The sequence below is a fragment of the Sinohyriopsis cumingii genome, chromosome 13 (genome assembly GCF_028554795.1).
Source record: "Sinohyriopsis cumingii isolate HCF-2022 chromosome 13, ASM2855479v2, whole genome shotgun sequence".
NCBI lineage: Eukaryota > Metazoa > Mollusca > Bivalvia > Unionida > Unionidae > Sinohyriopsis > Sinohyriopsis cumingii.
The window spans coordinates 39,129,139-39,144,817 of NC_142973.1; the positions used below are offsets into that span (position 1 = coordinate 39,129,139).

At 35.4% G+C, this 15,679-nt stretch overlaps 1 protein-coding gene and 1 long non-coding RNA gene across 4 annotated transcripts; one reads left to right on the forward strand and one right to left on the reverse strand.

Moving 5' to 3' along the window:
- Positions 1 to 1,249: 1,249 nt before the first annotated feature.
- On the forward strand, positions 1,250 to 9,537 carry LOC149785247 (uncharacterized). Of its 2 annotated transcripts, none has more exons than XR_016425376.1 (3): positions 1,250 to 1,341; positions 4,595 to 4,743; positions 9,399 to 9,537. XR_016425376.1 is itself a non-coding variant. In XM_089979093.1 (3 exons), the coding sequence occupies exon 1, from the start codon at positions 2,587 to 2,589 to the stop codon at positions 4,273 to 4,275; it is 1,689 nt and encodes a 562-aa protein (XP_089835219.1). In that variant the 5' UTR covers positions 1,348 to 2,586; the 3' UTR covers positions 4,276 to 4,297; positions 4,595 to 4,743; positions 9,399 to 9,537. The 2 variants fall into 2 exon arrangements, 1 of the variants encoding a protein (XP_089835219.1); XM_089979093.1 differs by lacking the exon at positions 1,250 to 1,341 and adding an exon at positions 1,348 to 4,297.
- Positions 9,538 to 9,541: 4 nt separating this feature from the next.
- On the reverse strand, positions 9,542 to 14,339 carry LOC149785248 (uncharacterized). 2 transcript variants are annotated; one of them, XR_016425378.1, is made up of 5 exons: positions 13,843 to 14,339; positions 12,868 to 13,024; positions 11,994 to 12,096; positions 11,382 to 11,612; positions 9,542 to 11,004 (listed from the first exon to the last, which is right to left on the reverse strand). It is a non-coding gene; the product is annotated as an uncharacterized LOC149785248 (long non-coding RNA). The 2 variants fall into 2 exon arrangements; XR_016425377.1 differs by lacking the exons at positions 11,994 to 12,096; positions 13,843 to 14,339 and having other exon boundaries at positions 12,868 to 12,882.
- Between the last annotated feature and the right edge of the window lie 1,340 nt (positions 14,340 to 15,679).

Below are 15,679 nucleotides of genomic sequence, written 5' to 3' on the forward strand. Positions count from 1 at the left end.
AGGTTGTGACCCGTTGTCATGTACTAGAAAGTCACGGGATTCGCTAGACGATGCAGCGAAAATAATAAAAAGAAACCTACCACTTTTTGTTTGCCTCTATATTTTTCAGTACGAAACAACATTTTTGTACTTAACTGCAATTCATTACAAAGTAATTTATCTGTCTATCCGCGTGCGTGTGTGTATGCGTGTGTGATTTTGTGTGTGTGCGCGCGCTCGCTTGCGCTCGAGCTTGCAATGCACTATCAAGACGAATATTTTGTGGCCGCTTTGCCAACAGCCTTGAAATTTCTTGATAACGTGTCTGTTAGAGATAAACATATTTGAGAATGAATCTAATTTGTGAATTCACGAGATATTTCGACGCGCTAATAGTGACATGAACTACAATTTTTCGCGGGGTATCATTTTTTGTGGATTTTGTGGTTGCTACAAACAGCGATTAAAAAACCTAATGTCATCGTTTAGTTTTTTTTTCTAATCAAAGAACCTATTCACCATCCAAGTCCCAACGATTAATTTTGCCAACACTTTCCTCCTTGCGTCCGTATTATATTTTGTAACTGATGGATGTTCAAGGAAATATTATGGAAATAAAATATTAACGTAATTGAATTTGCTTGTCCAGTATTATTCTTTCTACAAACTGAGTGTATTATACATTTGTTCATTTGTGTATCTTATAGGTAAGTTTATTTCTGACGTAATAGATCAATCATTCAGTTGGGGGGGGGGGTAGGATTTTTGTTGAAATAAATGTCCAGGTCACGAATAGCTTTTTAAAAAAGATGCGCTGACTTTTGGAAAAATAAAAAAAAATTGCAAATAAAATCTATCCATTCCATTTGTTGAAAGAAAATGATCTTGAAGTAAAATAAACAAAAATATACTGCTTGGAAAGAAAATTCCCCCTCCCCACACACCGAAGAATAAATGGTCAGTCTGGAAAGAAAATTCCCCCTTTCCACACACTGAAGAGTAAATGGTCAGTCCCTTAAAGGCACAATAGTGCAGCTGACGGTGAATTTTCTTGCAAAAATGTTGGGACATTTATGTATATCAACTGATTAAATACTATTTAAAAGGAATTTCTGGGGTAATATGAAGTACGTAGGGGTTCTCGTTATGAAATACGAGCTCTCTGAAATCTTCGTACGTAGGGTAACGAATCTACCGTCTCCATGTTGAAATCCCGCTCGGCAGTGATCGGCAGATCCCGAATGAATAACACACATTATTCCGGTGACCGAAATTTGCATAATTATAGGCCACATTGTAAACACTGAAGATGATGACGTAAAACACAACCACGCTACGAGACCGCCCAAAATGTCAACAACGGTGAGTACGATCTTCTTCTGATCTCGTTCTTTTCTTCTTATCCTTTTCCTTTCTAATTTTAATTTTGAGAGGAAACAATGAAATGTATGTAGAACTACTTTTATAGTTATATTTCAAAGTTTTTGTAGTACGAGAATAATTTAAATCGACGTGCTCTGTACAGTATTGCAAAAACCCACAGGTACTCACTCTATTTCTTGCCCAGTAGAATTCGTACTCCCTTCCATCCCCACCACTCAATTTTATAAATGAAAAGCATCAGGATATTTAAAAATGCTCAAAATTGAGTAATTTCATTAATCAATTTATAAATTCTAACCAGATTGTCACCAGTGGACCCCTAATACCCATCTTTCTGACGTTTCAAACAAAGCGGAAAAGAATTTCTCCAAGTTAATACTTTACATACACAAGGTTTTAATTTTTTTTTTTTTTTTTAAATCTGCGACTAGAATATGGAATCAAGGTTCAAAACTCGGGGCCAGATCATAAAAAAGTACACACACAAACGTACAGTCACTTGTCAGCTGAAGTTTGACCACAGCTTTATTCTTGGACATGTTTATTGGGTATTGTGCACACTGAGTAAATAGACACATAGACTTTGCTTTGGTGCCCATTCGAGGAAAGTAGGGGCCCTTTTTAAATTTTTGATCCCCACCCCACCCAACACTTGACCTGATCCAGCCCAAAAAAACTTCTATCAAATCACAACCTCTCATGTATTAATTTCTGATCCAAAGTTAGCACTATATTCCTATAAGTTTAATAACACTGGTCAACAGTGAAATCATTACTGACTTGAAAAGGCCCTAATCTGTAGTATATAACCGTGAAAAATTTGTATTGGCTCTCGTTTTGAAGATATTCATATACCTCATTTTCTATGTTTCACTGTGTAAATTTCTCCAGTAGGACTGCAGCAACATCCGGAATAATGATGTAACATTGCATAATACCATCATGCTCACATCATCCACAGTTGATTGCATCATTTTCTGATGCAATGCAATACTAATGCCATGCGGCTGCTGAAGTAAGTTGACGTCAGCAGTGTACTATACATGTGTAGGCCTATTATACTAATGCCAGGCGGCTGCTGAAGCTGACGTAAGCAGTGTACTATATAAAGCCCAATCAGATCGGTTCAGCATTTAAAATATTTTAGACGTTGTGCGAGAGAGTTCAAGCTACTGTTACATAAAACTTATTATTTTATCCATTTACGTACAATAAAGAACAGTAATGCCTCGAAAGTGTGTTAATACCGCGGACAATTTTTGCTATATTTGTGGGGAAGTGACATTTGCCAACCAGAAGAAAAGTATCAATTCTCAAGTGAAGAAGGCATATCATCTTTACTTCGGATGCAAGGTTGGTGACCAAGACAAGCCTTGGGCTCCGCATATATGCTGTGCTACATGTACAACACAGCTTTCACAGTGGTTGAATTGCAAAAGGTCATCAATGCCGTTTGCAGTCCCAATGGTGTGGAGAGAGCCAAGCAACCACCTAAATGACTGTTACTTCTGCTTGGTTCCTCCTCTTTCCGGCGGAATAACGAAGCGAAAGAAGTCGAGAATAGTCTACCCAAACATTCCGTCTGCATTGAGACCAGTTCCACATGGTGAGGGACTTCCTATTCCAGAACCTCCAGCAGAATATTCTCTTGATTCATCTGACGAAGACAAAGGTGAGTCGACCTGTTCTTCTCCTGGTCCATCAGCATGCAGTGATCCAGATTTTCACTGTGGTGCATCATCAACCCCACACAGAATAACACAGGAAGAACTAAATGACCTGATTCGTGATTTGGACTTATCAAAGAACAAGGCAGAATTGCTAGGATCAAGACTCCAACAATGGAATCTTCTAGAAGAAGATGTCACAATTACTGCATATCGAAAGCGCCACCAGCAATTGGAGCCTTTCTTCAGAAAGGAAAGTAATCTGATATTCTGTTCCGATATTGAGGGCCTCATGAATGCTTTAAAAATCACTCATGACCCACAAGAATGGAGACTATTTGTGGACTCTTCGAAACTGAGTCTCAAGGCTGTGCTTTTGCACAATGGAAACATTCTTCCATCTATTCCAGTAGCGTATGCTGTCCACATGAAAGAGACATACGATAACTTAAGGCAGCTACTGAATTCCATTGAGTATAACAAGTACAGCTGGCACCTCTGTGGTGATTTGAAGGTAGTTGCCCTTTTAATGGGACTGCAGCAAGGATATACAAAATACATGTGTTTCTTATGCAAGTGGGATAGCCGAGCAAGGGAAATGCACTACATGAGGAAGGAATGGACTCACAGGCAGAATGTAGCCATTGGAGAGAAGAATATCCAACACCCAGCTCTGGTTGAGGCTCAGAAAATCTTGCTACCACCCTTTCACATCAAACTAGGTTTGATGAAGAACTTCGTGAAAGCCATTGACCGGACTTTGCCAGCATTCCGATACCTGCATGAAAAATTCCCTCGACTCAGCGAAGCAAAGATTAAAGAGGGAGTTTTTGTGGGTCCTCAGATTCGAGAGCTTTTCAAAGATGACCGGTTCAACAACTTGCTGGAAGGTGACGCGAAACAAGCATGGAATGCTTTTCGCCTAGTTTCTACAAACTTCCTCGGAAATGTTAGGGCAGAAAACTATAAGGAACTAGTAGAAGACATGTTGATGAAGTATAAAAAACTTGGCTGCAATATGTCTCTAAAGATTCACTTCCTTCATTCCCATTTGGATTTCTTTCCTAGCAACTGTGGTATTGTTAGTGATGAACACGGCGAACGTTTTCATCAAGATATCGCAACAATGGAACAAAGACACCAGGGAAAATGGTCCACTACAATGCTGGCTGACTACTGCTGGACACTCCTCAGAGATGCTCCCGAACAGCTGTACAAGAGACAGGCGAAGAAATCTAAGATGTAGTCAATGACTTGATTTTTTATAGGTAGGCTATTACAGTTGACCTTTTACTATTGGAATGCATTTCGTTATGTAAACATTAATTTCTTGCAGATTACAAAAAAACTAGAGCCAATTTTGCAATTTGACTGTCATATTCGTGTTCAGCACATACAAATTGATAAGAATTGACTAATTTTATTTCAGTAACATGACTTTTGTAAAAATTTGTTGTCCAGTGTAAGTAATCATGAATGTATTAGTTGTCAAATTATGAAATACATTTACATATTAAAATTCATTAGATAGACTTAAATCAGCTCACTTTCAAGCTCAATTCTAGAGCGACCTTTAAGAGGAAGAGGGAGGATGAGGCATGGAACAAGAAGTTGAAAAACCAGATGGGGGAGAGGAGAAAGACACGCTGTGCAGCCTAAAAACTGAGCTGACCAAGCTCTACACATAGTTCAGACAAGGCAGACAAGAATGAGGGTAATTGTTTATTTATTCTTGCAAAACAAGTATTGATAGATATTGAAAAATGTTTGGTACTAAGTAAGTTGGCAAAGACTCTAATATCTATGTCAGTAGTGTTTTGCACAACTTAGAAAACGCATACTTGTATTAAAGGATTAGTTATTTTACCAAACAATGTATGTTTAAACTGCTTTACTTTTTGTTGCTACTCAACACCCCACCCCAATATGATTTGATAAAGAAAGACTATGCACAGATACCATAGAAAATACAGAGGCCACCTCATTTATATGGCCACCTTATATAATACCAAAATGGTAACAGTATTATGGAGACAATCTCACAGAGTACCCCATTGCACGATGAAATACATATAATTGATATGAAACTAAATACAAAAGGTTTTAACATGGGTCACTTAAATGTACAAGGTATAGTGGTAAAAATAGAACAGATTAAGTTAATGTTGTCTTCCAAGGAAAATAGTATGTATGTTTTAGGACTCACTGAAACCAAATTAAATGCTAGCCACAATGATAATCTATTTCACTGTCAAGGCTACAATAAACCATTATGCAGGGACAGAGACAGCGGGGGGGGGGGGGGGGAGAGTCTTGTATACATTACAAGATGAATGCAGAAAGGCGACCTGATTTGGGGTCACATAAAATTGAGAGTATTTGGGTGGAAATTTCTCAAAATAATGCAGAATCATTCCTAGTTGGTTTCATTTATAGGTCACCTTCCTCCAAAGCAATTTGGAATGATAACTCTCTGAAACAAATAGAAAATGTTCATGCACAGGAGAAAGAAACATATATACTCAGCAGTGTAAATAAGGACCTACTCAATACTCATATAAGGAGTAACTGGATGGAATTTTTTTAATCATTAGGCCGAGTCCAGCTGGTAAATGAGCCCACAAGTGTAACAGAAATATCAAGCACTCTTATTGATCACATTTATACCAACCTACCAAACAATGTGGCTTGTGTTAATGTACCAAATGTTGGTCTTAGTGACCACTATCCTACTTTTTTGGCAAGAAAGGTTAAATGCAACATAAATAGGAACAATACACACAAAACTATCACTTACAGATCTTTCCAAAATTGAAGTAAATAACAATTTCAAGATGACCTATATAAAGTGCCATTGAATATTATCCAAAATTTTGATGACATATGTGAAGCTCTAAAAGTGTGGACTGCTTTATGAATGTAGTCTCTAAGCATGCACCACTAAATGTACACTGAGTAAAGTATGAAATCCAACCTAACTGATTTACTACTGAAATTCTAGATACTATGAAGACACAAGACCAATTGAAGGCTATGGGAAACCATGCACAATATCAAGTATGGGGAAATAACATAACAAGTATGATTGAAAAGGCTGAGAAAAAAAAACCTTATTATCAATCAATGCTTGAAAACACAAAGAGCAACACAAACTCCATTTGGAAAGTCTTCAGTGAACTCATTGGGGTAACACACAAAGATCAGACAAATAAAATTCACTCACTTCTGGTAAATGACACAAAAGTCATTGATGACACTGACATTGCAAATATTTTGAGTGATTTTTTTTCACTAGCATTACCGCTAAGTTAAAAGAACCAGTGATAGAAAACAACTATAATGAACTGAAAAATGCCTAAGGTGGGATGTTTCTCTATCCCACAGGTATAAAAAAAACTGCTAAAAAATGTCTCAGTAAACTTGATATCAAGAAAGCTACAGGACTTGATCAGATTGGTCCACCACTCATTAAAACTTCTGCCTCAGCTATTTCAGATAGCATAACATAACATTTATAATCAATTTAAATATTGCAACCTCATCTGTCCCCAAAATATGGAAAACTGCAAAAGTAATGCCTATGCACAAATCTGGTTCTAAGAATATGCTGATAACTACCAGCCAATTTCAGTACAACCAAAACTTGTCAAATTTGATTGAAAAACATGTCCATGACTCGTTCATGTCATATTTAACGAAACAGTTGCTGTTACATCCTATTCAATCAGGCTTTAGACAGAAACATTCATGTGAGACTGACTTGATCTCTCTAACTGACAAATGGCTTCAACCACTTTATCAAAGTTGAATAATAGGATCTCTATTTGTAGATTTCAGGAAAGTTTATGGGTTGGTGTACATGAAATTCTTTTAAGAAACTGAAAATCAACCAATGTGATGAAAGCACAGTTAGATGGTTTACTTCAAAGTTAAGTGAGAGAACACAACATGTTTATATAAATAATGTTCTGTCGGAACCTGGAACAATTAGATATGGAGTACCACAAGGTTCAATTTTAGGTCCATTACTATTGATACTATTTATTAATGGCCTACCACTTTTTACTAAGGGACTCAATTTCATCTACAGATCTCTATGCAGATGACACAACATTGTCAGACATCCAAAACACAAGCACAAACTATAAATTTATTTACAGGATGCCCTAAACAAACTGGACAACTGGTGCACATGCAATGGCATAGTGGTAAATACTGGAAGAACTAAAATATTACTTATCTCAACATGGCAAAAAAGAACAAATCTTGGTAGTGATGAACTATGTCTGACATGGAAGGATACAAATTTGGAAATGGTTTGTCATGATAGACTACTTGGTGTTTTGGTAGATAATAACCTATCATGGACTGATCTTGTCAGTAAAAAAGTTAATTCAAGTTTATGGCTTTTCAGTAGGATAAGGTACAGAAAACTATTTTATAACAGTTACATATAACCCTATTTAGACTACTGTAACACAGTGTGGAGTAATTCAAATGATAAAATCATAGCAAAGCTGGCACATCTTAAAACAAGTGCATTCAGGCTATATCAATCCAGAAAGTAAGCAAGGAAAATTTTAGCTGGTAAGTTAAAATTATTACCTATTAAAGACTGAATCCGGTTGAGAAAAACCAAAGTAATGTACATGATATCCAATAATAGTGCTCCTGAATACTTACAATCACTATTCAAGTATAGGCTACTTGGTAATACTCCACAACTGTGATCCATGTCTACCAAACAGTATAAAATTCTCAAACCAAATAAGGAATTATTCAAAAAATGTTTCCAGTACTCTGGAACTTTGCTCTGGAATAGTATTCCAGTTGACTTTAGAAATGCCAACTCTATTTCCTTCTTCCAAACCAATATATACAGCGGCTTCAGAGATACACTTAAAATAGATAAATTCATTTCTATGGGGGCCTAAAGGTAGATTAGCTAAAATCATTTCATATATAGGTATTAGTGATCTACGCTAGTGGCATACAAACATTCAATACTATTAAGGTCAACTTGCTCTTTTTTCAATTTAATTAATAAACCAACTTAAGTAATACATTTATTAGTTTTATTTTTTAAAAATACAAAATGGGAACAAAAAGTCTATGCAATCTTACTTTGGAGTTCAGCAATTAGACCTGACTGGATTGCACTTTTTCTATATAAAATTAGACATGTAGAGAATTCATATAGCCATTTAAGTCTTGTGAAATAAATACTACACTTTTATTCTTCTGTTTTAAATATGATGCATGCCTTAATGTGTACTTCTAAAGCCCCAAAATATGTTAAGATAATACTATATATGCAATATCATGATAAACATAAGGACTTAATAATCCTAAATTGTTTTATTTATCCAGAATTAAGACTGACATGAAGGCTTGCAGGAAACTTTTTTTTCTTCATATCTGATCTAACATTTTTGGGTAAGAATTTTAATTGCCCAGTCTGCTTGGCATTCAATGTTTCCACCTTTGAACTGGTGATTACTGCAAATGATTTCTGTATAACAAATTTACTCGATTCAATGGCAATTGTGAAATTTCTTTAATTCTTTCAATAGCTTTTATATATTCCTTAAGCGTGTTATTGCCAAAGCTTAAAATTTTTATGTACAAAATGTATATCACAAAAGGTATGAATAACTTGACATGTATGTTGGCTACATTACAGAAAACCTCTTTCTGTATTCAGGATATGTGTAGCACATGCCTATGAATGTACAACTTGCACTTTGTACCAATAAAATCAAAATACTACATCAATTTACAAACAATTAAAACTTTTATAGTTACTCTTACAATACAACATTAACAATGAATTCCATTTCCAAGGTGGACTCTCAAAGATTGATAATTGATGTACATACATGATTGTTGTAAATGTTATTTCTTTGCAACCACTGTGAAAGAATTTTAAAATTGTAAGCCGTCCAAAAACAGACATGCATACATATGCAAATGATAAGGACTTTGTTTTAATTTACAATTGATACTCATTGAGTAGATTCTTTTCATTACCTGATTTCAATGTGGGTACCTCACTGTACTAAACAAATCTAAGCTGCAATCAGCCATTCCTATTTGATCCCAATGTAGGAGTCTCTGACTTCTAGAAATGCTCCCCAAAAACTTTGAGCTGTCCATTTTAACATAAACTGTCAGTTCTAGTTGCGATGGAACTCTCAGTGTTCATGTCAAAATAAAAACCATGTGCAGTTTTGATCCACGTGTATTTCACAGTGGAATTTGCTGATCGAAGATGAATAACGTTTGAATAAGCGCATGCTCCTATTATTTCTTAAAATATATTTTTTTACATTTTAGAAATAGCATATTACAATTGGAATAATTTTTCAGATTTTTCAAGATCTAATCCTTGATGAGGATGTATATACCTTGTCCAGGACGTACAGACGAAATGTTCTTGTCCTCAACGATAAAGTTGACTTGATGAGTGCCAACAGTCATGCTACCTATAGGTAGTTCATACTACAGTAACATGGAAGGTTGGGGTCTGGACAGAGACATGTAATTCCCTCTTGCTGTTTCTGGCAGATACATGACAAATATCCCAATGGACAATACACTGGCTTCATCCCCTCTAGGCTTGCATGAACTTAAACACTTTCTTGCATGTATGAGTTTGTATATAAATGAATACAATTGATTTTATTCATTGTTTTCTTATAAATGCACATAATATTGCATCAAACAATAATGCTTTCAGATTTATTTTTTAACACCAGTCTATTTCTGCCTATAAACAATGTGGGCACGATCATAAATAATCAATATAAAAAGTTTTCAGCAGCTGCAGATACAATATTATACATTATTTTATTTTTAACTACTGATATTTCAGGATATTATATGAAGTGTAACCTGCCATAGCTGACACCTCCATATATCAGACACTGTTTCATATTTTACATAACTAAAATCGAGAGATCTCCTTCACCACACCAAAACTAGAGTTGATGGTGGTTCTTGAGGTGCCAGGTTTCTACAAATTCTCCTGGGATCATCTTCATTTAGTTCTCTTCTCCTCTGCATACCCTGCTTTCCTTCAAGTTGACAGATGAGGGCTTTCTTTATAAGCTTCCTGATGTGGGGATGTTTTCTTTTCCTTGCAAGGGTAGACGGACCATCTGCCACTTTTTTTGTTGTAACATCGATGCCTGTTTTAAAGAAAATTTTATTTTCTTAACATGTGTGACAAGCATCCCCATGCTAACCCATTATAACTTTTTACCCAATATTAGAGCCTCATGATCAGTTCCCAAGAAGGAGTTGTTGAGGGTTTGTTTTAATTCTTATTTGTTCTATCCACAAAATACTATGTGAGACAGCATGCATTTTTGCCCATTCCTTCAGAAAGCAACATGTTTTCATGAACAGGTATTAGCTAGTAATCATCATGATGACAGCATCTACCCCAAACGTCCTGAGGACATTCCATAAACCCTATATATCCTTAATAAAGTGTGTCAGTCCCCTGGGAAAGTGATATACATATCACTGGATCTAATTACTAGACTTGCATTGCTCAAATAAAAATAAATATTCACTAGAATGATAACAATACTAATTACAAGATCTGTATGCATGAAAATATTAAGATTCCTTACCACAAATATAAATGTGTGCCGATTGTTGCAAAATGACTTGTATCTAATACAAAGTTTTCATGACTTGTACATGAGAATAATACTCCATTCGTCTGATCTCCAGGCAGGGATCATAATGCACAATCAATATATAAAATTATTTCTAATGTCCTGTAGTGAAACAAGCTTACACTATCTCCCCTTCTTTGTTTCTCATTACACCTCAGCCACTATGTATATTGTGATCCAAAGTAGCTAGCTCATTCCTAATCCTGTACACAGGAGGGATGTATGAAAATCTCTTGGCACTGTACATCATGATCTGCTTATGAAAAACTTCAAGCTCAGCAGTGCTTCTGCAATTATCAAAAACATGTATCTTGTAACATGTGTTATTTGTAATCTGCTAACAGATTAATATTATTAAATAATCATTACTGTTGGTAATTTTTGCATACATAAAATCTTTACTAAAGTGTTTATTGATAGAGTGTCATGGAATTGTTTATACCTGATGTGCATGTATTATACCTGAAATTACCAAAGACTTGAGAAGGAGAGTCACCATACATGTATCATGTGCACACATCTTATGAATTCTAACTTATTCAGATCTTCAAATGGTAAATATATACAGTATTTTATTATTTAGTTGAGAATAAAAATGTTTAAAGTGGTCTTCACATTTTTCTTTTAAATACCATGCAATTGTTGCAATCCTGAAATGGCATACCTGAAATTTAAGTAATACTCCACTGTTTAGGAACCTTTGGTCCAAGAGCACCTGTGCCAAGGTTTTCAGCACTTTGGCTTTCTTCTTGGGATCATCTTCATCAAGCCAAGGCTTTGTCAGCTCTTCATTCTCCAGGTAAGGTTCATGAAGACATTTATTAATGCCTTGGCCATGTGAGAGGATCTACTCATGTGTATTGGTGATGTGATTTAGGACACTCCTCAAGATACTCTGAAAGAATGCCACAATCAATACCTTTAGCACCTAAAGCTGGTCTCTTTTGTCATGGTGACCCCATATTGATAAGACAACTTGATTTATATCATAAAGTGAAAGCTACATTGTAGAACTGGCTAATAGTTAGCGTAGCAGGATTCAAATTTTCCTCAGTTCATTGTTCCTTCATAATTCCACATTACTATGACATTTCAAATAAATTACTTTTAATAAACTACATACCTAGAAAATTTGGTGATGAATATATATGGATAAAAAAATACATTAAAAGAAATCAGAAGATAAGGATTATGCTCTGTAATTTTGATTTCATACAAAAGTATACAATAGCAAATGTTTACATATATGTTTCAAATAAAAGGACTGAAAACTCACAAAAAATTGTCCATAGCTGCTAGCAGTCTTGCATGAAAAACCAAAACTGGTTCATGTCTTGGGACCACTGTAATAAAGCCATATTATCCATTTGTTTGGCAACCTTGAAAAGTAGGTAGATAAAATAAAGTTAAAAATGCATGAAGAGCAATCATCAAAACAGTAACAGCTTTTCAATTCCAAAAGTTTTATAACAGTAAAGAGTGAAAACCAACAAGTCATTTAATTCCCAAGAATAAAAAATGAAATTTAAAAAGAACTTACAGTATTGTAAATTAAATCCTAAATAAGTTATATCACCAGTCCTAATGAATAAAGTTCTAATGAACTGCCAGTGGTTTCCAAAAACAAACTTCAACTGTTATCTCAGTATTTTGTTTTTAAATTAAATATGTCTTATGTGCATTCATCATGAGCTAAGTGGATAGATGGGAAGAGGGTGTTAGCAAGAACTGCATGTGGGACATAGATACATGTATAAATGGGAAACGGCATAAAGAAAGCATATGAGGCATGTAGACACAATTTCAATATACAATCACTGGTCCTCTAGGTATTTAGTGGGGGAAAACACCCAGTATACCGGAACTTTTTGCATAACCAAAACAATGACAGTTCAAATTATGCCTTTTTCTATGCATCAAGTGACACAATTGAAATACCCAACCCCACTTCTGAGAAAGCGAAATTCAAGTTTTTTTTTTATAACTCAAACTAAGAAAAGCATGAAGTGGGAACTCAACCTGCTGGCAGTTATAATAATGTCCTTTATCAGCATTGCATTTGTTACATCATTGTTTTCATCACAATGACAATTGTAAGACAACCCCCACCCACGCACAAAAAAAATCTGCAAGAAATTTGTCATTTTTACCTTCCTGATTCGATAGCAAATACTTCAGATACTGAAAGTGTCTTCATTCTCTCAGTATGTTGCAAAAGCACTTGGCCAGATGTTGGTGTGAAGCATGAAAATGTACTGGCCATCGGTTCTGTATGCTTGGGTTCATCTTTTGCTATATTCTTTGTAACTTAAAATATGAATTAAATATTCATTTGTATTATAAGTTATGCTTTAAATCTGTTTCTTTGTGCACTGTGTTAAACACTTAGAACTGAAATACTTCATTTAAGCAAGAATACATAATAATAGATCTAAAAAAAATTCACATCAATAAAACTAACTTGACTGCAGCTCAAAACTTTAACTGATAACAATCTGCCAGCCATATATCCTGGTAGCACTACAACATCCTTACCTATCATGACTAGAGATCCTTAGTCAATACAGTGCTTTATAATAGATTTACTAGTAGTTGAAAGATATACAATAAAATCTTATTAGTTGTTCCATCACGTTCACATGATAAGCTTATTAAACTTTTATGCAAGTAATGTACATGTCACATTAACCTAAGGGGGGTGTGTGTGTGTGAGAGAGAGAGAGGGAGGGATAGATATGATATAAATAATGATAACGCTTGTAAATGTATCTAAGTTCCCTCGCCGAATTTTTAAAAAAAAACCTGTCTCACGAAGATAATTGACAGGTGTACAAAATGACCTTTATGAGTAAGCTGTTATAAAAAATAAATAATATATTCCACCCCAACATACAATACACACAATGCAGTAACCGAGTGAAATATTGATCAGCCGATCACATCTATTTTTGGCATATCACAAAGCAAGTCCTTGTGCAAACATTGCATTAATAAAACAGTGTGGTTTCAAACATACAGCAGGAACAAGATATTGAAAAATGGAGAACACTTATACATAGACATCACAGTCACTTGATTCTGGGGAAACTAATGTGTATCACCATATAACACAGACATTGGCTTACCTGTCCAACAACAACTTCGCCATTTCAGTGCCTGATGCCAGTCCTAACTCTTACATCAATGCTCTCCATCGAACAAACTGGTCCCCAAGACGAATGCTTGATAAGTCCAGTTCGGTTTCTCAGACAGTGTTTCGACGTTTCTTCTCGGAAAGCGACAAGCGCGGGCGACCTTTACGTTTTTGACTCTCACGTGTATCCGCCATTTTTGTTTATAGTAGATATTTAAATTACAACCACGTGTCTCATAACCCGCCCACTGGACGAAGATGACGTATACGTTTTTGTGGTCACGTGAGGCTTCCGTAACAGTTCGTGACCTACAAGTTTCAATTAAAGCGGGCCCCCACAAAAATTCATTTTCTCTCGTTTATTTATCAATTGCCCAATTTAATCTTCTCAAACTCTAGGTTATTTTGAATTATTTCAGCTTATAAGTCGACACATTTCACTAGTTACATGATCTGTAACATTCACAAAATTACAAACACTCTGCACTATTGTGCCTTTAAACATCATTGCTAAACATCATTGCTTGCTGTTTTCTCTTCAGTAAGGTACAAGTCATTCAAATCGTGTTGATTTGGTATAATGAGTTCTTCGGCGATAGGTGTCATTTTCGATAATTTGACTACACATACCTTTAACTGGCGATTATTCAATTCATTTCGCTTTTCGTCGACCACTATTCCTTGCAGGATCATTATAACCGTCCCCACTCATCTCCCAGAAATATATCTTACTAAATCATTTGAAGACATGGTCATTTTCACACGAGACCATCCATGAGGTGTGGCCCAGTGTAAACCAGCTTGAATGTCGAGCGCTATGATGTCACACTTGAAAGATCGTGCATTGTAAAAATTCTACTACCTTTGGCACTGGTAAAGATTAGAGACGATGCAAATCTTTTTGTTATCTGAGTTAATTTAGAACTATATCATCTATTTCTACAAAACCAAGATGTGGTCCGGATGCATGTAAGTTACAGAAAAAGTTACTCTTTGCTACCCGGAAACGTATCGGCTGAAAAAGATAAACCTACTCTATTCGGACCATCTTGACTATTTCTTCTGCTGTATTTGTTTGCTTTATACAGATTCGTATTTTGCATAGGGTTTTTCTCACTTGTTATACAGGCTATTTAAAAAGACCTTATATATATTAGGTATTGGTTATAGAAATTTTAATTCCATTTATTTTGGTGTATGATTGATGGGTGTAATTTGGGATTATAAATTATAATGCTTGGTCTTACAACAGATGTGCATCTATCAAAAATCTACTTGTTCCGTTTGGTCAGTTTTATTTCCTTGACTTCATTGGTAAATTCTATATACAAACAGTCGATATTTTTTAATTAAAAGAAAATAAATTTTGTAATTCATTCATTGTAGTTTCGGAAGCTGGTATTGTCTGGTATGGCAAATTTATTTCGTTTTCTCTATCTTCGTAACTGCCTAAGATAGTGTACTTTAGAGTAATGGGTGATGTACAATTCCAAAAATACAATATCAAAGAAATTTCAGTCATAATACATGAAAGTTATATAGAGGTTTGCCAACATGCTCTCCATTGTGCATGTTTCACACGTGAAGAACTTCACCTTACACCTTCACTCTCTCAGAAGAACATAATATCTGTTGAGCGCCCCCTTGCCTTATGATTGACCGAGATGTTACGAATTAAACATGTTCAATCATTCGTACCTTCTCGGTCAATCTGTGTTTTGTAAATAGTCGAAGTGGTCTGAATGGCAGCTGTTGACTTAAACTCCAGGTATGATCCATACCCAGCCAACAATTCAACGTTGCAACGTTGTCATACAAGGTTGTGGGAA